The 23066-nt window shown below is 45.2% G+C and overlaps 2 protein-coding genes and 1 pseudogene across 2 annotated transcripts; all 3 read right to left on the reverse strand.

Moving 5' to 3' along the window:
* Window positions 1-1121: 1121 nt before the first annotated feature.
* Window positions 1122-5195, reverse strand: LOC138934135 (uncharacterized). The gene is made up of 5 exons (XM_070297576.1): window positions 4785-5195; window positions 3484-3659; window positions 3149-3408; window positions 1412-2836; window positions 1122-1306 (listed from the first exon to the last, which is right to left on the reverse strand). The coding sequence occupies exons 1-5, from the start codon at window positions 5193-5195 to the stop codon at window positions 1122-1124; spliced, it is 2457 nt and encodes an 818-aa protein (XP_070153677.1).
* An 11391-nt stretch (window positions 5196-16586) lies between these two features.
* Window positions 16587-17852, reverse strand: LOC138934136 (uncharacterized). Its single transcript, XM_070297577.1, has 3 exons — window positions 17698-17852; window positions 17133-17565; window positions 16587-16631 (listed from the first exon to the last, which is right to left on the reverse strand). Exons 1-3 carry the CDS (start codon window positions 17850-17852, stop codon window positions 16587-16589), a joined length of 633 nt encoding a protein of 210 aa, XP_070153678.1.
* A 632-nt stretch (window positions 17853-18484) lies between these two features.
* LOC138934137 (uncharacterized) lies at window positions 18485-19594 on the reverse strand (annotated as a pseudogene).
* Between the last annotated feature and the right edge of the window lie 3472 nt (window positions 19595-23066).

Below are 23066 nucleotides of genomic sequence, written 5' to 3' on the forward strand. Positions count from 1 at the left end.
TTGCGTTGCGTTGCGTTGCGTTGCGTTGCGTTGCGTTGCGTTGCGTTGCGTTGCGTTGCGTTGCGTTGCGTTGCGTTGCGTTGCGTTGCGTTGCGTTGCGTTGCGTTGCGTTGCGTTGCGTTGCGTTGCGTTGCGTTGCGTTGCGTTGCGTTGCGTTGCGTTGCGTTGCGTTGCGTTGCGTTGCGTTGCGTTGCGTTGCGTTGCGTTGCGTTGCGTTGCGTTGCGTTGCGTTGCGTTGCGTTGCGTTGCGTTGCGTTGCGTTGCGTTGCGTTGCGTTGCGTTGCGTTGCGTTGCGTTGCGTTGCGTTGCGTTGCGTTGCGTTGCGTTGCGTTGCGTTGCGTTGCGTTGCGTTGCGTTGCGTTGCGTTGCGTTGCGTTGCGTTGCGTTGCGTTGCGTTGCGTTGCGTTGCGTTGCGTTGCGTTGCGTTGCGTTGCGTTGCGTTGCGTTGCGTTGCGTTGCGTTGCGTTGCGTTGCGTTGCGTTGCGTTGCGTTGCGTTGCGTTGCGTTGCGTTGCGTTGCGTTGCGTTGCGTTGCGTTGCGTTGCGTTGCGTTGCGTTGCGTTGCGTTGCGTTGCGTTGCGTTGCGTTGCGTTGCGTTGCGTTGCGTTGCGTTGCGTTGCGTTGCGTTGCGTTGCGTTGCGTTGCGTTGCGTTGCGTTGCGTTGCGTTGCGTTGCGTTGCGTTGCGTTGCGTTGCGTTGCGTTGCGTTGCGTTGCGTTGCGTTGCGTTGCGTTGCGTTGCGTTGCGTTGCGTTGCGTTGCGTTGCGTTGCGTTGCGTTGCGTTGCGTTGCGTTGCGTTGCGTTGCGTTGCGTTGCGTTGCGTTGCGTTGCGTTGCATTATAAGGGTATCCGGTAATGTCCCCACGGTAGCGTATCGATTAAATCAGGTGCCATATATCGCTTGTCGTCGCACGGACTCAGGGCGATTTTTGTTACGCTGATTGTGTACACTTCGTGCAATTTTGACCTTATGCAGGACTGCTGTCGAGTCATTTCAATTACATCGCGCAGGCACCGCGTGTAATCGTCGAACGTTATCATTCTCGCTACGACGTTACTCTTGACGCCTTTAATTTTTTTTGTATCCTTTTTACTATCTACTCGCAACGCGTACATTTTTGGTCTAAGCCCAAAAATCAGTCATGATTGCACCGTTATTCTCGTCCTTCATCAAGCCCGGCACTTTCTTGTTCTCGAGCGGTATACCGTACGCTTTGTTAGCCGGATAATCGCTCGTGTCGAATCTAGCGATATCGCGTTTCATATTCTCGTACACATCCTCGCACTCGATGTGATAAATCAAACTGTCTGTATCGGTGTACATTATTTTACAATTTTTGCGATATAACGGTAACATGTACTCGTGGTGAAATTCGTATAAACACACTTTCGATATATCGAGTATACACATACCGACATAGATCGGTTTATTGAATTTCACCTGGAGGTTGCGCAGTTCAACGGCGACCAAATTTTCCGAAAAGACGCTCCTGCTGTGAAAATTTGGTTTCGCGATCATCGCCTCCGCGCCGTATCGTCCGTCCCACCTTGTTAATAATTTTACATCGACGTGATTGCGCACGTTTTCCATAGTTTCACCGAATACCGCGTTGTTCATTAACTTGTATAAATTTTTCTCGAAATCGTTTGTCGCGCGCGTTCTAAACCGGGTGTTGAGTTCGATGTAATCGCGGAGCCATGCGGATTGAGCGAATTGCAATATGCGATGTATCTTTGCGACGCAAAGGCCGTGACGCGTGCATTGCTGCAGGTTGCGATAGTGTATGACGTAACGCTTCTTATCGTATAAAGTCGCGAGGAGCTTGTCCTGCCGTTTGCCGGGCGGCTTATCGCGCGTCGGACAGAACGGTAGGTTAGCGTGCGCGTCGTGAAGATGTTGCGGATACTCCAGATCGACCTCGAGAATATAACCTGTGGTTGAATCCGAAGCGATCGCGCTAACGTCAAAGTCAGAAATGTCGTCGACCCATCGAAAATCGGCATAGGGCAACGATTGACACATCGCCCAACCGTACAAGTTGTTTATATCGAAATATATAATGTACGACGATGATTTCGATGGGTCGTAAGACGTCATGTACTTGTTATTGGCTCGCGCGTATCTGTCGGAACATTGGCTCAGGCCACCGCGTATTCCCCGTTCGATAAACATAACCATATCGATATCGGTAAGTAATTCGAACGTAATATTCGTATGTTTTAGCATCGCATCCCACGTGTATCCGGGAAGAGTATAATAATACGCGGGGTCGAGCCCGTAACTCTCGATACATTTGTTGCGAAAATTTTCAAAAACGTCAGCCAATAACAAGACATCCGTTTTTAAATACAAGTCGCTGTATACGCCTAGCGTTCGAACGGAGAACCGCTTCCAAACGTTTTCGGCGTGCGCGTAGTTGCTCTCGGATACGGTGTCACCGGTCAAGGAACTATAAAATGATTCGCGCGGTGGTAAACACGTATCGTGCAACTTATCGACACAGTCAATGTATTCGTATGGAAAGACACCTTTTCGCGTCAATAAATTGAACTCTTCGGTCAATAAATTTTGAAATTTCGATTTTAAAATTTGAAGTTTATCATTATTTAGAAACGATGCCAATTTTTCGAGACTGGTACTGAGAAATTTGTACGAATCGATAAACCGTAACTTTATATCGCTTCGCCAATCTGATCTTTCGGCGGTATCTTTAACGTGTTTCGTGAATGAAATATACTTTTCTTTCGTTATTGGTAGTACGTTGATCGAGCCTTCAAACGCGGTAGCTATTTCCTCGATGATAAAATGTGAATCGTAACCTGATAAATTGTGAAGAACTATTGGAATGCAAAAAGAGTCTTTATAATTTAAATTGCAGTTTGAATGCGCGGGACCTCGGTACCGCCCGGTAAGATGGCAATGATCGCGTACGCGCATGTCGTCTTGTGCGAACTGTTTTTCGCAAATGTGACAGTGTGTCGCGCTGTGAAACTTTTCCCGCTCATCTCGCGTTAAATTTACCATGGGGATATTCGTAGTTAAAATAGTCTTTACGCGTTGCGCTAAATTTTTTAATTTTTCCACGAACCACGAAACGCAATCGGTACTACGGCGAGAATGAAACGCGGATAACGATTCGTCGTACGAACAATGTACATAATAAGCTACGCTAAATACTTGATGATGCTGAAACGTGTACGTAGACGCCATCGGATCACCGTTGGTCTTCCTCAGCACGCATTCCAAGTCGGTGTATACGACGAAGGGAAGTCGCTCCTTTCTGTTGTAGTTGTTGAACGCGAGCCACTTATCTTTATCGCTCGGTAATCGGATGGCGCACTCGTTCATTTTTCGACAGTTTACAATGTGCAACTGCAACTTGTCCTCCGATCCAAAATAGTGTAAACATCTGTAAAAAAATAGAAATAATTAATTTTTCTTTCGTATACATTATATTTATTGCATTTTTATTAAATATACGTACCGATCGCAGATATATTTCCTATAGTTCTTTGTGCTCAGTTGCGAGCTCACGAGGCGGGATAAATTCTTGATCCACGCGAAATGTCCGACGTCTTGCGAATCTTGCATGTACAGCCAGTTGACGTGTCTGTCCTTCTTTTGTTCGCTCAGACGTATCGAGACAATGTTGTTTTCTTTCTCGATGCAGTATACATTTATCGAAATGTCGTTGTGAAGTTCAAATTTCTTAATTTGACTCACAAGGGGACCCCGCAACATGATACAAATGGATTTTGATGGGACTCAGGTATGTTGTAGAGGTATTTGCCCTAAGTACCAGGCTAACGGGAATTTATGCACTACGGCTTGGTTTCCGAGAAAATCTACGGTAGAGTTTCACGCGCGGTATGTATACCAGTAACTGTGCTGCGTTGTCGAGCAAGCGAGTGCGGCGCAGTAGGCAGAGTTCACGGCTGGCACGCTGCTGGCCCGTGTTCAAATCCCATCGGCGCGCGACATTTTTTTTCAATTTTTTTATTTTTTTTTCTCGTTTACGTATCTAATCTTACTTAATATCAATAACAAACATTGCATTACAAAGTTGCGGGGAAAAAATTGCTATACAACGTACGATTTTTGGTAAGATTTTGTACAATTTTAAAACGAGCTCTCATTGTTAAAATCAACGATCCGGCCCCTTGTCGAAATTCCAAGTATTTCGGCATTGTTCGCTACCTGCGTTTACCATTAGAATCAACGATCTGCCCCCTTTTTTGAATGTAAACGAGCTTTGTTTTCCGATCTCACTCTTGAAACAGCCGTGCGTCTGCAAAGCGGTAGGCTTCATAAAATGTGCATGGTGTGACACCGTGTTATGTTTTGCGTGCTTTTATGATAAATACCACCCAAACGATTGTTCTTCTGATGTACACAGTGATAGCGAATAATTGAAACGCCTGCATGTATATATAATATAAAATAAATGAAATTACTACCATACGTTGTATAGCGATTTTTTTCTCCACAATTTTGTAATGCAATGTTTGTTATTGATATTAAGTAAGATTAGATACGTAAACGAGAAAAAAAAATAAAAAAATTGAAAAAATAAAAGTCGCGCGCCGACGGGATTTGAACACGGGCCAGCAGCGTGTCAGCCGTGAACCTGGCCTACTGCGCCGCGCTTGCTTTCTCGACAACGCATCACAGTTACTGGTATACATACCGCGCGTGAAACATTACCGTAGATTTTCTCGGAAACCAAGCCGTAGTGCATAAATTCCCGTTAGCCTGGTACTTAGAGCAAATACCTCTACAACATACCTGAGTCCCATCAAAATCTATTTGTATCATGTTGCGGGGTTCCCTTGTCAGTTGCGAGCTCACGAGGCGGGATAAATTCTTGATCCACGCGAAATGTCCGACGTCTTGCGAATCTTGCATGTACAGCCAGTTGACGTGTCTGTCCTTCTTTTGTTCGCTCAGACGTATCGGGACAATGTTGTTTTCTTTCTCGATGCAGTATACATTTATCGAAATGTTGTGAAGTTCAAATTTTTTAATTTGACTTAATGTCATCGGAAACTCAATGTCTTGGAGATTTAGCACTGTCGTATAATGTGGATACGAAGATTCCCGATAAACATGATCTTCAGCTGGATATAGAGCGGCGACCACCGCCCACGCGGAACACGCATTGTCTTTAGATTGCACGTTTATCACCGCTCTCTTCATTGTTATTTCTCGCGGTAATTTAATGTGGCACCCCGTGCGCATTGGATTATATTTATTTATATTTACAGTTAAATCGAGAATTCGCGACAAAGCCCACCCGCTATCGCGTTCTTGAAAATCTTCTAGCGAGGCAAGCTTGAGCTCGACGACGCGTCGCTCGTACCACTCGTGTAAATCGGACGTGCGAAAGAGTTCTTAGTTTCTGGTATTTACACTCTTATTTGCTCTCTTATCAGCCGACACGAATTCACCGTTGAACACAGTATTCACTTTTACGTTATTATATCTTTCCATAACTTTTTGCACGTATTCGAGCAATGTCTTCGAGAAATTGTCGCGGTTTGATATAGTCTGCGTTAATCACCGCACCGGTCAGTATACGGTTTTCGAACGAGTCTTTCCGCGTTATTATCACCACTGTAATCACCACCGCTGTGTATAAACCGTTTCTCTAATCGAGTCCTCGCACCCTCGAGTCGCGCGATTCTAGCCACCAAAGATTGTTGAACTTCGATCGAGAGTCGCGGACGCTTAACACGACTGTATTCTTCGAGTTGTTTGATAAATTCCTCGCATCGCTGCGCCCACGTGAAATACTCGCCCAGGGTTGCGACTCGACGCGACAGCTCCAACAGGTCGCGTTCGATTTGCTCGGTGTTTTCCATGTTTTTTATTATTAATATTTTTTCACACTTTTTATGACGTTTTTTTTTACCGCGTGCAAATTGGACACATATTGCATGGAAAGATCTGCTACATCGGAAGTCTGCAATTGGAGCAGGACCGGCCACTTATCGCGTCGTATATCTCAATCACATGCTTTCGAACAGCATACATGTATCCGAAATCAGTATCTGCTATAGAGATCATACACGAAGCACATACGGCAAAAGAATCACCCGTGGTATAATAAAAGTATATAGCGCAACACTTTGTATGTCCGTTTAGCGCAATAATTTGCGAATGAGGCACTATCTTGTCAATACGTTCCGTAAGGTCCTCGCTTTGATCGCTCTTGTAATTACTGTCATCCGACAATGTGTGATCTTCGTCGGACGATTCATCTAATTCTTCTTCGAAATTATTCTCTATTTCCATTTGATCTTCGTCGGACAATTCATCTAATGCTGCTTCGAAATTATTATCTATTTCCATTTTTATGCAGATTATCACAAAATCTTCTTCTATACCGAACACTTGCCACACAAAAAAAATACAAGTACCCACTGTATCTTTTTCAACCGATATACGGACCGCAAGCTTTCAAATCGCATACTGAGTTTTTGACACCCTTCGTTCTTCATTATATATTTTTCATCTATCGCGTTATGGTATCGCGAAACATATCCTGACAAACGACGCTCTTCCTGGAAAAAAAAAGATGAAGAGAGCACCGCGATGGTTCTATCTTGTTTATATTATTTATAAATTCTCGAGCAGTCGCGGAAATTGGCGCTTGCCTTATATTTCAGACATCGACACCCGTCTTTGTAAGTACACCGATAAACATGTCCCGACGCGAATTCTAGCAGCCGGATATTGGCGCTCGCCTTATCATCTAATTCTAATGTTACGCGCAATAGTGCGCGAGCGACTTTTCCTGGAAAAAAGATGAAGAGAGCAGCGCGATGATTCTATCTTGTTTATATTATTTATAAATTCTCGAGCAGTCGGAAATCGACGCTTGCCTTTGTAATACACCCCGCCGATTATGCTCCCGCGATAAGCATTCCCTGCCCGCCTGACGTCAGTCCCCCGCGCCATCAAAATCCCTCTCCGCCCGCGTGACGTCATGCTCCCTCGCCCGCGCGGTTTCCCCTCACCCTGCATACCCCTCGAAGGACCTGGCTTAGAACCGGCCCTATAACACTACTGTTTACACTATTTTGAATCGGACGACAAATTGCGGTAGACGCACACGGTAGCGCCATCCGATTATCGAGCGAGAACGACAAATGGTTCAGCTGTGGCAACTACAACAGGAAGCGGCTTCCATTCGTCGTTTACGCTGAGTTGGAGTGCGTGCTGAGGAAGACCGACAGTGATCGGATGACGTTTCGTACACGTTTCAACATCACAAGGTATTTAGCATCGGGTGCTACGTGTAGCGTTCATGCAATGAAACATTATCCGCATATCGATCTTATCGCGGCGCCAATTGTATCGCGTGATTCGCCGACGAACTCGAGAAATTAGTGCATCGCTATGAGATATCATATCCACGAATGTCTCCGTGATAACTCTCTCGAACGAACAGTGGGAGGCATTTCGCAGCACAACGCAGTGCCACATACGCGAAAAATCGTTCGCGCCGGACAACGTGCGAGTACGCGATCATTGCCATCTCTCCGGTCGTTATAGAGGTCCCGCGCATTCAAACTAGAACCTAAATTATAAAGATATCTTATTGCATTCCCGTGGTTTTTCACAATTTATCCGGTTATGACGCATATTTTATTATAAAAGAAATAGCTACAGCGTTCGAAGTCTCGATCGACGTACTACCGATAACAAAAGAAAAGTATATTTCATTCACAAAACACATTAAAGCCGTAACGGCGTACCGCTGAAAGATCAGATTTCCGAAGCGATATAAAGTTAAAGGTTCATCGATTCGTGCAAATTTCTCAGTACTAGTTTCGAAAAATTAGCATCCTTCCTCGATAAAGATAAGTTAAAAATTTTACGTTCCAAATTTTCCGCATTATCCGATCATGACTTTGAGTTATTGACGCGAAAAAGTGTCTTTCCATGCGAATATGTGGATTGCGTTTACCACCGCGCAAATTATTTTACAGTTCCTTGACTGATGACACTTTACCCGAGAGTGATTACGCGCATGCCGAGAAAGTCTGGAAGTGGTTCTCCGTTCGAACGTTGGGCGAATACAGCGATCTATATTTAAAAACGGATATCTTATTATTGGCTGACGTTTTTAAAAATTTTCGTGACAGTTGTATCAAAAATTATGAACTCGACCTCGCTTATTACTATACTGTGTCAGATTTCACATGGGACGCCATGATGAAGCATACTCGCGTAAATTTTGAACTACTCACCAATATCGAGAAGATACTGTTTATCGAACGCGGTATTCGCGGTGGCCTGAGTCAATGTTCCGGCAAATATGTGCGAGCCAATAACAAATATATGCCGTCTTACGATCCATCAAAACCATCATCGTACATGATGTATTTTGATATAAACAACTTATACGGTTGGGCGATGTGTTAACCGTTGCCTTACGGTGAATTTCGATAGGTCGATGACATCTCTAATTTTGACGTTAGCGTGATAGCTTCGGATTCGCCCACAGGTTATATTCTCGAGGTCGATCTGGAGTATCCGTAAAGTAAACACGACGCGCACACTGACCTACCGTTCTGTCCGTTGATGTAAAATTATTAACAAAGTAGGACGGACGATTCGGCGTGGAGACAATGATCGCGAAACCAAATTTTCACAGCAGGAGTGTCTTTTCGGAAAATATAGTCGCCGTTGAACTGCGCAAACTCGAGGTGAAATTCGATAAACCGATCTACGTCGGTATGTGTATACTCGATATATCGAAAGTGTGTATATACGAATTTTACCATGAATACATGTTACCGTCATATCGCGAAAATTGTAAAATAATGTACATCGATACAGACAATTTGATTTATTACATCGAGTGGCAGGATGAATAGGAGAACATGAAACGCGATATCGATAAATTCGACACAAGCGGTTATCCGGCTAACAACGCGGACGGTATACCGCTCAAGAACAAGAAGATGCCGGGCTTGATGAAAGATGAGAATAATGGTACTATCATGACCGAATTCGTCGGATTCAGGGCGAAGATATATGCGTTGAGGGTGGATGGTCGAGAAGACACTAAAAGAGCAAAAGCCGTCAAGCGTAACATCATAGCGCGTACCATTACGTTTGACGATTACACGCGATGCCTGCACGATGAAATTGAAATGACTCGACAGCAGTCCTGCATAAGATCAAAATTGCACGAAGTGTACACCATCCGCGAGACAAAAATCGCCCTGAGTCCGTACAACGACAAGTGATACGCCATACCGCATTCGACCGACACACTACCGTAGGGACATTATCGGATACTATTATAATGTAATGTATATAAGTATGTATATATGTATGTATGTATGTATGTATTGCAATGTATTATAATATTGGTTCAAACAGGAAAACAAAAGAAATATATTTTTATTTTTATTTTTCTTTTATATATCATATTTTATATACTGTATATATCTTACATATAAGTAGTATTACTAGGAGAGTTCTAACGCAGGTCCTCCGAGGGGTATGCGGGGCGAGGGGAAACCGTGCGGGCCCCCTCGCATGACGTCACGCGGGCGGAGGGGGATTTTGGTGGCGTTGGGGAATGACGTCATGCGGGGGAATGCCGACAAGGTAATATAGTTTTTCAAACAGAAACGAAAAAACCATTACCCTTTTCATTTTTTCTAGGAAGATGAGTTTATTGGGGAGGGGGGGGGGTCGGGATATGTTTATAATCGGCTTATGTATTACAAAGGTGGGTGCCGATGTTCGGATCCTCGAATTTACATTATATTATATTTATATTATATTATATTATAAACAAATAGCGTCTCGCAAGATTGCACATGCAGCCGAATCGGCGCGTATGTATTACAAAGATGGGTGCCGATGTCCGAATCCTCGAATTTATATTACATTATATTATATTTATATTATATTACAAACAAATAGTGTCTCGCAAGATTGCACGTGCGGCCGAATCGGCGCGGTGTATTACAAAGGTGGGTTATTATATTTATATTATATTATGAACAAATAGCGTCTCGCAAGATTGCACGTGCGACCGAATCGGCGCGGTGTCCTCTTCATTTCTTTTCTAGGAAGAGCCGTTTATCCGGGGGTCACAATATTTATAAATAATATTGTTACGTTCTACCGATGGATGATAAAAACAAATCGTGCAATAAACAGACCGTAATTATATTTATCGGTAACCGTGAGAAAGATACAGGAAGATCCGTGATGAAACGACACCGGTCTCCTCGAGCTGACAAAAAAAGAAAAAAAAGCAAACAAAAAAAGATATAATAAAAGATAAAAGATTAGTGGAATTTCTTGGTGGAAAACTAAAAGATACCGACTAGATAATAAAGTTCTTCTAACAAAATACCCAACAAGCACAGCTGCACATAATGACAATAATTTTTTCTAACAAAATATTCAATAAACACGGCTGGATCCGCATCAATAAAAAATACTCATAAGAAAATAGAATTTTCTCTAATATGATCACGTGCGAAGGAACCCTCGAACCGATATCCAAACTCACCAATCGACGATTACTACGAGTAAAATACGAAAAGTAGGAGAAACACTCCGTCTAATGAGAACACTGGCATGATTTTTAACTTATTAAAGTTGGAAGATCCCCACTTATGCACAAGTCCAATTCGTTAAATCTTAGAGAGATCTTACTCCCACGCAATTTTTCTCAGAAGAGCCGTTTAAAGGTTGTAACGATGCACCCCCCATCGTTACCCGGCACGTAGCCAGCCGGAAGTCTGCCGCCCGGCGAACACCAGCCGGGCAGTGGCAGAGGCGCCTAGCGCCCTTTTTTAATCTCTCAAAACCGCGGTTGTGATAAACAACCATACGGCCGTTATACGGCCGCCGTTACGCCGAAGACCGAGCATCGCCGAGCGCTGCCGGAAGATCCCGAGCGTCACCCGCCGAATTGCCGCGTCGTTTCGCCCAGGGGAAGCGACGCGTTTACCGTAATTTACCCGCCGAAAAACAACGCGTCGTTATCCCCACCCGGGGGCGAACAACGCAATTACCGATAGACGCTCGGGTATAAGAAGACAGCGTTTCGGCATCTCGAGAACAGAACGATTCCTGAATCCGCTCGAGCTGTACGCTCCGAGATACCAGAAACCGATCCTGAAAGTCGTAGCAACGACGGAACGTGGGGTTGACGTGTTCGCAGCCTCCGCCGAGCATTCTCGGCTTCCGTGCAGTCTCCGAACTCCTGACACAAATCCGACCGACTCGACGAGAGCGGAGTGTTCGCCGCTCTCCGAGACTACGGTCCATCATTCGACCGCTCCAGCTAGCCGGATCGTGGGTTTGCGAGTTCGCTGCCCCGTCGAGTTTTCTCGACTCCGACACGCTATCCTCCACTCCGCGAACGGAAGCAGGGACGGAGAGTTCTCCGTCCGGTCGAGGGTACTCGATCTCCGCTCGCCTTCCCCGACCACTGGGAATACGCGATTAATCCCGCGACCACATTAATACTATTATAATTATCACACCGAAATACCTACCACCAAATATTTCATTCTATTCCACGCGCCGTCAAAATAAACACGGCCTTGCCGTATACGCGCCGACCGACCGCGCCCAACTTCTTGCGCGTCTCGCGCGCCGTCAAAATAAACACGGCCTTGCCGTATACGCGCCGACCGACCGCGCCCGATTTCTTGCGCGCTTCGCGTGCCGTCAAAATAAACACGGTTTTACGGATATTGTAAGCGGTTCGATATATCGAACATCGCGCACCGAATAATCTAAGCGCATTATATCCAGCGCGTTGCACTATCCACCGCACGCTCACTATTGTACATCGACCATTGCCGAAAGAGGCAAATAAAGACAATATTTAAATCCTTCGTGTGTCTCACCTTTTCACGAGCCCTGATCCCGGCCGAGCTTATCCACGCACTCGCGAAAAGCGACCCCGTTACAAGGTGATAGATGAAATATATATATAAATGAAGAACGAAGGGTGTCAAAATTATAGTAGTACACGATTTGAAAGTGTATACATCGGTTAAAAGGTTTTGTGTGCCAAGTGTTTGACGGCGATCAGATTTTACGTTTAAGAAGTATAGTGGATTCTTTATAATTTTTGTGTGTCAAGTGTTCAACGATGACCAGATTTTATCACTCTGCCAATCTGCGAAGATGGAAATAAATAGTTTCGAGGCAATAGACGAGTCGTCTGATGAAGATCACGCATTATCAAACGACAGTGATTACAACAGCGATCAAAGAGAGGACCTCACGAAAATTGTTGAGAAGACAGTGTTTCATTCAGAAATTATTGCGTTGAACGGACGTACAAAATTTTGTGCCATATACTTTTATTATTCTACAGGTGGTGATTATGATGTATGTGCTTCGTGTATGATAGCTATAGCAGACACTGACTATGGATACATGTATGTTGTTCGGAAGCATGTAACTGAACTGTACGACGTAATAAGTGGTCGATCCTGCTCCAATTGCAGACAAGCATTATATCAGGTAATGCCGTGCAACATATGTCCGATTTGTACACAGTAAAACAAAAAAAAAAAAACATAGAAAACGCCGAGCAGACTGAACGTGACCTGTTGGAGCTGTCGCATCAAGTCGCCACTTTGGGCGAGTATTTTGCATGGGCGCAGCGATGCGAAGAATTTATCAAACAGCTCGAGGAATGCAGTCGTATCAAGCATCCGCGGCTCTCGATCGGAGTTCGGCAATCTTTGGGGGTCAGAATCGCACGACTCGAGGGTGCGAGGACTCGATTAGAGAGACAATTTATATATAGTGGTGGTAATTACAGTGGTGATTACAACACCGCGGAAAGACTCATTTGGCGGGAGATTGATACGGCGTTTGAGAGCCGTATATTGACTGGTGCGGTTATAAATTATAATCACATCGAGCCTCGTCAATTTCTCGAGGACGCCAAAGACATTGTGCTCGAACACGTGAAAAATGTGCTGAAAAAACTTTAATGTGAAAGTGAACACTGTGTTCAATGGTGGATTCGTCGGGTGATAAACAAGCAAATAAAAGTTGTAACCGTATATTTCTTTTAAAATTATTTAATTAATAATTATTTATTCAGCGGGCGGTTCTCCGATGCCCACGGTACACCTTTGGCGCGTATTTCGAATATCGATCTCGCGATCCACAAAAATTCCCGGAATCGCAAATAAACCAAGTTGGGCGTCAGGTACGGCAGGCCGCACCATTCACGAAAAAACGCAACACCAAAAGATAATCGCGCGACCGATAATTAACGCGACGGCAAAATTCCGCGGCTATTCAGTATTCCCGAAATGGTAGAGGGGAGGGGGGGGGTTGGGGGAGACGGGAGAAATCTTGAGAGTCGAGAACACGGGAGCCAAAATGAGCATTCGGTCGGTTAAAACAAAGATAACAATAATATATTTAAAACGAAAGAAACAAGAGTATAGAGCAGTTCGTATAAATAATAGCCTTGGATGACAGTAATTATTTTACAGGCGAATAAGCTATATTATTTCCGCGGAAATCGGCACGACCGTGCGCAACAGTATCAAATTACCGGGCGTCTTACGCGCTTTAACTCGACTTTTCGGCCGCGACAATTTCCGCCGTACGAGACTTAATTAGGCCGCGACAACTGAAGAAATTTCTCGAATACGCCGGTAACTACTTTACGCACGCTCGTGAATCCGCTTCGACTTAATAGAAAATACTAGGTTGCACGACTCAAATCGATCCGTTGGTCCGGCTCGCGGTAAGCCGATATACGTCTCAATAACAATGACGGTGACCTTTCCGTTGAAATACCAAATATCTAACTCGCATGACTCGCGGAAACTAATAGCGGGCTCACAGACACCCGATAGATTTCTTGTACAAATTTTTAGGATTTCGCTTCCTCCTGAATCCAATTTCTTACAATACTCACGAAACACGCGCTAACAATACACAGAAACAATACGGAAACTATCGATAACGACTGTGGTGTACGAGTCGCGCGGCACAATACTTTGCGCGAGTCGGAATATCGATCGCGTGAACGCAAAAATTCCGATAATTCACAACATATTATACAGACAAACGCTAAAATAACACTAATGACTGTCGGCGACGGCGAAGTGAATAGAGAGAGCCTATTTTACCTAATTCGGATGAGCGACATGTGCCCGTCGGCCGTGCGACTTAATCTACCAAAAATATTCACCAAGTTAATCCACCAAAACGCGTGGCTCGAAAACTATTAAGGGCGCGACTCATCCGAATTAATTACCTACAATTATTCGGCAACAAAATCGGTCGACGACGCTCGTCCCACCGGCAGGAATATCTCGGCTTTTCCTTAGCGATCTCGTTCTCGCTCGTACGCTCTGGGCGACCTGCGTCCTTCCTAACGGCTCGCAGAACAGTGCCGAGCGAGAGTCCTGCAGGAGACACGCCGGCGCGATAAATCGCTATCGCGCCACTTGTGGCGCTTTCGCGTTACGCAGGGCCGTCCTGCGATCCTCGCGATCCTTGTTGTCATCACGGCCGTGTTGGTGGGTTCATCGCCCCGGAGTTTCCCAGATTTTCTTGTTCGGCTTAAAGGTGCGGGCTTACGGCTGCGCCCGATCGGCTCTCTTCCCTATTTGATGGAATAGGTTCCGGATTGAGAGTCCGCCCGTCGCCCCGTCCTTGGGACTCCCTCGCTTCGTGCGGGTGGAGTGGCCTCCCCTTTGGCCGGATTATTCCGGCCCTCCGCTCTCATTTCCTGCCGTAAGAAATATACATTACCAGCAGCGATGTGTACTAGCCACCAAAAGTGTCTTTTAATAGTTAACAATTACGACCTGACGTCTCCTGTGTCCTTGGTGTCCTGGACTTCCGCTCTTCTCTCTTCCTCTCCTTCCGCCGGATGGGATCCCGCGCTCGACTTCGTGCCGACAACCAATTCGCGGGCTCATCTCGAGCTTACATTTTCGATTTTTTTCTAACCGAAAGTCAGATCCCGCTGATCTGACCATCGGGCCGCTCTCTTCCTAAATTAGGAAGACGCAGGCCCCCGAAAAACCGCTCCCGATCGGGCCATTCGGCCTTTGTGACGGACGTCCCAAAAACGTCACGTCACAAAGTGTAAATACGAGAAACTGTGAACTCTTTAGCACGTCCGATCTATACGATCTGGTACGAGCGACGCATCGTCGAGCCAACCCTTGTCTCGCTCGAAGAATTTCAAGAACGCGATAGTGGGTGGGCATTGTCGCGAATTCTTGATTTGATTATAAATATAAATAAATATAATCCAATGCGCGCAGGATACCATATTAAATTACCGCGAGAAATAATAATGAAAAGAGCGGTAATAAACGTGCAATCCAAAGACAATGCGTGTTTTGCGTGGGCGGTGGTCGCTGCTTTGTATCCAGCTGCACGAGACGTAGGTCGGGAGTCATCGTATCCTCATTACACGACAGTGTTAAATCTCCAGGACATTGAATTTCCGATGACATTGAGTCAAATTAAAAAATTTGAACTTTATAACGACATTTCAATAAATGTATACTGCATCGAGAAACAGAAAGAGAATAACATTATCCCGATACGTCTAAGCAAGCAAAAGAAGGATAGACACGTCAACTTGTTGTATATACAAGATTCGCAAGACCTCGGACATTTTACATGGATCAAGAATTTATCCCGCCTCGTGAGCTCGCAACTGAGCAAACGTAATGGCCAAAAATATATCTGCGATCGGTACGTATATATAATTAAAATGCAATATATATATTATATACGATAGAAAAATTAATTATCTCTTTTTTTTTTTTTTTTTTTTACAGATGTTTACACTATTTTAGATCAGACGACAAATTGCAGTCGCACACTGTAGACTGCCGAGAGATGAACGAGTGCGCCATTCGACTACCGGGCGATAAAGACAAGTGGCTCGCGTTCAACAATTTCAACAGAAAGGAGCGGCTTCCATTCGTCGTATACGCCTACTTGGAGTGCGTGCTGAGGAAGACCGACGGTGATCCGATGGCGTTTACGTACACGTTTCAGCATCATCAAGTATTTAGCGTAGCTTATTATATACATTGTTCGTACGACGAATCGTTATCCGCGTTTTATTCTCGCCGTAGTACCGATTGCGTTTCGTGGTTCGTGGAAAAATTAAAAAATTTAGCGCAACGCGTAAAGATTATTTTAACCACGAATGTCCCCATGATAAATTTAACGCGAGGTGAGCGGGAAAAGTTTCACAGCGCGACACACTGTCATATTTGTGAAAAACCGTTCGCGCAAGACGACACGCGCGTACGCGATCATTGCCATCTTACCGGGCGGTACCGAGGTCCCGCGCATTCAAACTGCAATTTAAATTATAAAGACTCTTTTTGCATTCCCATAGTATTTCACAATTTATCCGGTTACGATTCACATTTTATCATCGAGGAAATAGCTACCGCGTTCGAATGCTCGATCAACGTACTACCGATAACGAAAGAAAAGTATATTTCATTCACGAAACACGTTAAAGATACCGCCGAAAGATCAGATTGGCGAAGCGATATAAAGTTACGGTTCATCGATTCATACAAATTTCTCAGTACTAGTCTTGAAAAATTGGCATCGTTTCTAAATAATGATAAACTTCAAATTTTAAAATCGAAATTTCAAAATTTATCGATCGAAGAGTTCAATTTATTGACGCGAAAAAGTATCTTTCCATACGAATACATTGACTGTGTCGATAGGTTGCACGATACGGGAGTGGTGCACTTGGACACAGTATAATTGGACACGGTGCAAATGGACACGTTACAAATGGACACGAGATTTTGCACACGGTTCAATTGGACACAGTGCATTTGGACACAGTAATTTTGGATACAGTAGCTTTTGGACACGTAAGAAAATACACATCGTTTACTTGGACACCGCTCAATTGGACACTGTTCATTTGGACACCGTTCGTTTGGACACAGAAAGATGCGCACCGTTCATTTGGACACCGTTCGTTTGGACACCGTTATTTGCCCACCGTTCGTTTGGACACCGTTCATTTGCCCATCGTTCGTTTAGCGTAAACATTTTCCACATGTCATTCTTTAACGTGCGATTAAATCGTTCGACAACCGATGCCTTCAACACCGAATACGTGGAATAATGATTAATGTCGTGTTTTCTTATGAGACGTTGTACGTCGATGTTGTAAAATTCCTTTCCCATATCGGTTTGCATGTTTTTCGGGCATCTCTTACTATCTCGAATTATCTCAGCGATAGCATCAGCCGTCTCACTTCCGCCTTTACTCTTCAGCGGTACGGCCCACGCGTACTTGCTCAGCACATCGATGACGGTGAGTATGTAGTGGTAACCTTTGTTGAAACGAGAGTACGGACGCATCTCGACGATGTCAGCTTGCCACAGGTCATCGTAACCCCGCACTATGACGCGTCTTCGGGGAAAATTTCTTCTCGCCGAAGCATGCAGTTCCTCGACGAGTCGTAGCTTCTCGATATTTTTACGTCCGTTGGATTTTAACGATGTCATGTTTTTAGTGGTACGGCTAGTCGGCGCGTAATAATATGTGCAAAAAAATTACATTATGATTTATATCTCTAACCTTTTTTTTTAACCATTTAATAGTCGTTTATTTCCGTTTATTGTCATTCAATAGTCGTTCTTTATCATCCGCTACCATTCGTTACCGTTTGATAGCCGTTCGTAGCCGTTCCTGACCCGTTCCTGAGCTGTTAGATAACCGTCCAATAACCGTTCTTGAACCGTTCGTTGTCGTCCGCTGTCATTCGTCAGCCGTTCGTATACGTTCTTGATCCGTTTGTTGCTGTCCATTGTTGTTCGTTGACGTTTCGTTGTCGTTTGTTAGCGTTTCGTTGGCGTTTCGTCGTCGTTTCGTTGTCGTTCGTTGGCGTTTTGTTGGCGTTTCGTTAGCGTTCGTTGACGTTTCGTTGACGTTTCGTTGGTGTTTATAGACGTTTCGTCGTCGTTCGTTGGCGTTTCGTTGACGTTTCGTCGTCGTTTCGTTGAAGTTTCGTTAGCGTTTGTTGACGTTTCGTCGTCGTTCGTTGGCGTTTCTAATTTAGCGATATTCGCATGCCGAAGCTCGTTTATCAGAGTCTGTAACGCACGCACGTCTTTCTCGAACGAAGCAAGCTTCTCGTCTGACTCTTTCAGTTGATTTCTCAACGTTTTAACGCACTGATCCACGTACAATTTGTTGACGACATCGGTATCAGCACAGGTTGCGCTACACGACGAATCTTGCGCAACCTCGCGTCAAAGTCCGTAACGGTGCGACACAGAGCGTTATTGCGCACGAAACTTCTCATTAATCCACTCCATCGACGGTACGAAATGACGTTTGTCACGTCTCTACTCTGCTCGGATATCCCAAATTTGTTGATATGCATCATCGATGCGAGCGATGTCGGTCGATCGATTGATTAGTTTTGTCGAGACACTGTTTAATTTATAATAATGCCGGCTTCGCGAAGTTCCTCGATGATCGACAAGATCTCGTTGTCGTGACCGTTGTGACCCGCTTGGTGCGAAGCATCGAGCAATCGTAGACGATCCACCAGCTCGTTGGGATCGTCCCAGTGCACGTAGTCAATCTTGTTGTCGGTTAGCGTCATTTCGCGAGGCGCAAATAATCCCTTTCCAGATTTTGTTCTTTTGGGTTCGATCGGTATCAACTTTGCGATTATTTCTTTGTATTTGTATCACCTGTTACTCAGTAATCGACCGTGTGCATCGTGATTGCGTTTATGCGCGCTCGTCGTCAACAGCATGCTCTTGTACGTTTGCTTATCATCCTCCGTATAGATGACGTCATCGGGAAATTTCTTAAAGATCAACTCGTAAAGATCAGGTGTGCCGACGTATCGTATGCCATCGATAATTATGCTATCCGCGTTGTCCACGTCAAAACGTTTATTACCGAACATCATTCCATTCTTGCCGAGATAAACACCGTACACGTTGTCTATACCGCTCTCTTGATCGCCGCTCAAGATAGGCCAGATGTACCTTTGACCCAGTGGACCTAATTGATCTCGCAACGTTTCTTGACCTTCCGGCGTTTGCAACTGATTTCGAACGGATGTCATGAGCGAGTCGTCCGTGGTTTCAAAAACATCCTGGCTCGTGCATAATTCGGGCATCGTAGGTTGTATAGTTCTCATTGACGCGGACGGTGTAGAGGTTATCAGCGGTACATCCAGTGGAGTGTCCGATTGTTTCGATTTATGCGGTGTCGGTGAGCGATCCGACCTGACGTTTGATCGTTTTCTCTTTTGCGGTGTCACATCATCATCCTTCTCGCGCTTCGGGATGGACAACGCGTCGGTGTTACTCGCAGGCTCGTTCTTCACCGCGATCGAGCTAGAGTTGTCGACGATCTTTTGTAACGGCTCGATGAGAGGTCTAAAGCGCCTATCCAACACGATATCCTCCTCGATCTTACCGGTCTTCAAAGCGCGATGTTTCTTGCGAATCGATTCGCTAGTTTTCACAATTGCCCTCGCAATCTTCTCGCGCTCGCGAATATCCTCGTTCTTATCGATCGCAGCCATCGCGGAAAAACAATAATGTCAATCTCTCTTTCACGTTTCACCCCGACGAAGTATCGGCAACGACTAATCGCTTTACGGTATCGCGAACATGTTAAATCCTTTTCTATATCGACCATCGTTGAGCGAACTGTCCTTGTCTATTATTACGAATCCGTACTTGCGCTGCCAACAATCGCGACACAACGCGCAAAATTTATCGTACGGCATGTCGGTATTCACGTGATTGTTGTACACGTGTTTCAGGTTGGTACCATCCTGTTTGAACAGGATCAGCAGGTTCGCGTTGTCGCGTATCAGATGTTTAGGTATTCTCGCGTACGTCTGGCAGAGATAAAAGCAGTCGACGCTCGAGTGTCGACCCATTGAAAAGTACTCTCTCACCGCATTTTGCTTATCGCATGCCACATCATCGAACACGAAGATCGAGTTTGGACGCGCCTCGCTCGGCGGAATGACGTCATTGTTGTTGGAGAATGTGAAATAGCCGATTTCGTCGATCGATGTCATCAAATTCTCCAGATATCGATATTTTGGTTGTTGCAACGACTTTGAGTACACGTACACGTTTTCGAAACGTACGCCGTGCGGACTTTCCAGCAGGCTTATCAGAACGTTGGTTTTACCACAATTCGAGGGGCCGCAAACGATTGCGCGTATAGTAGTCGGTAGCATCGTACCATGCTTGCGCATCTCCGCGTTGTCCCCCATCGATCGTAACCTGTCGTCGCAATTCGTCACGCGTATCGCCAAAGGTTGTCGCACGAATCCCATTTTCACACTATCGACTGAGGAACGCTGGATCGAACGCCTATTTATAGGTGCGCGGAATTGCGAATCGCTCAGTAACGAAAATGTTTGTCCTACTGTCGAGACCTTCCGATATTTGCGATTTGAGCGCCGAACAGTTACAATTTGTGCCGAAAATTGTTCTGTTGCGAATGTGCGGCGATCACGTCCACTACATGTGGGACAAGTTTTCCGAACATATAAAAGCTGACTCAGAGGTTCAACAATATCGGCGCTGTTACGAACATTACAATCAACCGTGGCAGCGAACGCACATCGACGGTCCAGCACCGTTAATAAAAAATTGTGACAAATGCCAGCAAAAATTATAAGAGGTTGTGGTTTCTTAAATCGTGCGATAAACGCACTTCCTTTCGAGTTACATATTCCCGGCTATCAGTTTTGCGGTCCGGGCACTCATTTGGAAAAACGATTGACGAGATGTAATCGGGGTATAAATCCATTGGACGCGGCGTGCTGCGAGCACGATATAGCGTACTCCCGGAGCAACGATCTCACCGAGAGACACGCGGCTGACAAGATACTCGCCGAGAGAGCGCGAAAACGCAACGTTGCGAAAGATTCGACTTTCGGTGAGAAGGCCGCAGCCACAGCTGTTTAGGCAGCGATGAAAATTAAGACAAAAATCGGTATGGGTATGAAGACGAAGACGAAAACGAAGACGAAGACGAAGACGAAGACGAAGATGAGGACTACGCGGAAAAGGCCGACGAAAAAACGGATACTTCCGACAGCGAAACGAGGCGGTGTATTGCCGATTCTACCCATGTTGGGCGCGCTCGGATCCTTGATCGGTGGAGCGGCCGGCGTGGCCAAGGAGATGAACGACAGCAAAGCCGCGCGCCGTCAGCTGGAAGAGCTGCAACGTCACGATCGCGCGATGGAAGGCAGCGGACTTTATCTCATTCCGTATAAATACGGACAGGGACTGTATCTCGGTCCGTACAAACGTGGACAAGGAGTGGCAACGAAGAAAAAAAAAACGTCGAAAAGACGCTAAAAATTCCCACGGGTATGACAACAAACATACAATTAGAACAATTGGCGATACGTATGCGTATATCGTATTTTAGAGGGGTTTTCATGGGTGATTCGTTACCGATCGATGGTATATATCGAAACGAGAGCGGCATCGTGAATTTGGATATCACCAAAGGACCGGGTACTCATTGGGTAGCGTACGCAAAGAGGGGAAATCGTGCTATATATTTCGACGGTTTTGGTAATCTTCGACCGCCGAATGAATTGGTGCGATATTTCGGACGGAACGTTACGAAGATCGAGTACAATCACACGTCCTTTCAAACTTATGATCAAAGCATCTGCGGACAATTGTGTTTGCGGTTTCTCCGCATGGTCGACGACAATCGGTGTGAATTTAAAGCCTGACGATGCGCCGTTAAGACTCAGTATTCGTTAAACAGTTTTACCAACATGTCTATAACATTCACGCTAACCGGGAAGAGTAGCGTCCTCGCGGCACACTACCATCCAGCTGTAGATTTGAGCGACGGTGATTACGAGCTCGATCTAACTAATTTTGAAACTTATCATACGATATCGAACGTGAATTCCTCGAATAATAAATTTTATTTCGATGAAGATGAAACGGAAATTACGATTCCCGAAGTATCGTACGAGATACACGCAATACACGAGTTTTTGAAACGTGCAATTTCACGGAAACGCCAGCGACGCATAGTTCGTTCCGGCAATCGTGTCGACAAACGCGGTGATATCACGTTGATATTGCAAGAGGAGACCGTTCAAGCGAACGGTGACGAAGACGAGGCTGTAGAATACCCGATAGTGCTCCGTGCTAATTATAATACGATGAATAGCGAGATCAAGTGCGCATTCAGAGTAAACTTTAACAAACCCAACAATATTGGATCGCTGGGATTTTCGTCCAAGCGTATATTGCAGCCGAAACAGTGGTATCAATCGGACATACCGATTAATATCATCAACGTAAACATTATCCGCGTAGAGTGTAACGTGACCGCGGGTGCATTCAGCAACGGCAAACGCGTTCATACGATACATGAATTTTCACCGAGCGTTCCGCCAGGATATAAGATATCGGAAACGCCGGCGCAGATCATTTACCTGCCGATCATCGCGCGGAGCATTACGGATCTAACGATACGCGTCGCGGATCAAGACGGACGATTGCTCGATTTTCGAGGAGAAGAGATTACCATCAGATTGCACGTACGACGGCGACAAAATTAGCGTGCGATACATGAGATGCTCGTGTTGAACGACTCGAAACACGCGAAAGATAATAATATCTTTACGGTACCGATTGATGATATCATCCGATCATCATCATCATCATCATCATCATCATCATCATCATCATCATCATCACCATTAGGTTGCGCTAAAAAAATCAGAAAGATGCTCAACGCATCGAACGTTAAATTTTTACAATCTTTGGGATTCGCGGTGCGAAATATCTAAGAAAACATGACCGATATCCTTAATATCGGAGGTGAGCCGGTCTTTGACGATCGTATCGTCAAGATCGAGACTCACACGTACAACCCGTACGCCAATACGACGTTTGAGCACAGCGATGAGATACAAATACCCATACAACAACAGGATCTGTATACTTTGCCGTATGAGAGTTTTCTGTACATCGAGGGAAAACTAGTGA

This window comes from Polyergus mexicanus, unplaced genomic scaffold (assembly GCF_030449975.1).
Source record: "Polyergus mexicanus isolate NDT 795.1 unplaced genomic scaffold, iyPolMexi1.0 SCAF_6, whole genome shotgun sequence".
NCBI lineage: Eukaryota > Metazoa > Arthropoda > Insecta > Hymenoptera > Formicidae > Polyergus > Polyergus mexicanus.

Coding starts and splice junctions, on each gene's coding strand:
- LOC138934135 (XM_070297576.1), bottom strand. CDS start 5,195: ATGAAGAGAGCGGTGATAAACGTGCAATCTAAAGACAATGCGTGTTCC. Junction 3,409..3,483: donor AGGAAATATATCTGCGATCG/GTACGTATATTT, acceptor ATTTTTTTACAG/ATGTTTACACTATTTTGGAT. Junction 1,307..1,411: donor CAATAAACCGATCTATGTCG/GTATGTGTATAC, acceptor ACACCGATACAG/ACAGTTTGATTTATCACATC.
- LOC138934136 (XM_070297577.1), bottom strand. CDS start 17,852: ATGGACAGCAACAAACGGATCAAGAACGTATACGAACGGCTGACGAAT. Junction 17,566..17,697: donor CTATCAAACGGTAACGAATG/GTAGCGGATGAT, acceptor CGCGCCGACTAG/CCGTACCACTAAAAACATGA. Junction 16,632..17,132: donor ATTCGGTGTTGAAGGCATCG/GTTGTCGAACGA, acceptor ATCATTATTTAG/AAACGATGCCAATTTTTCAA.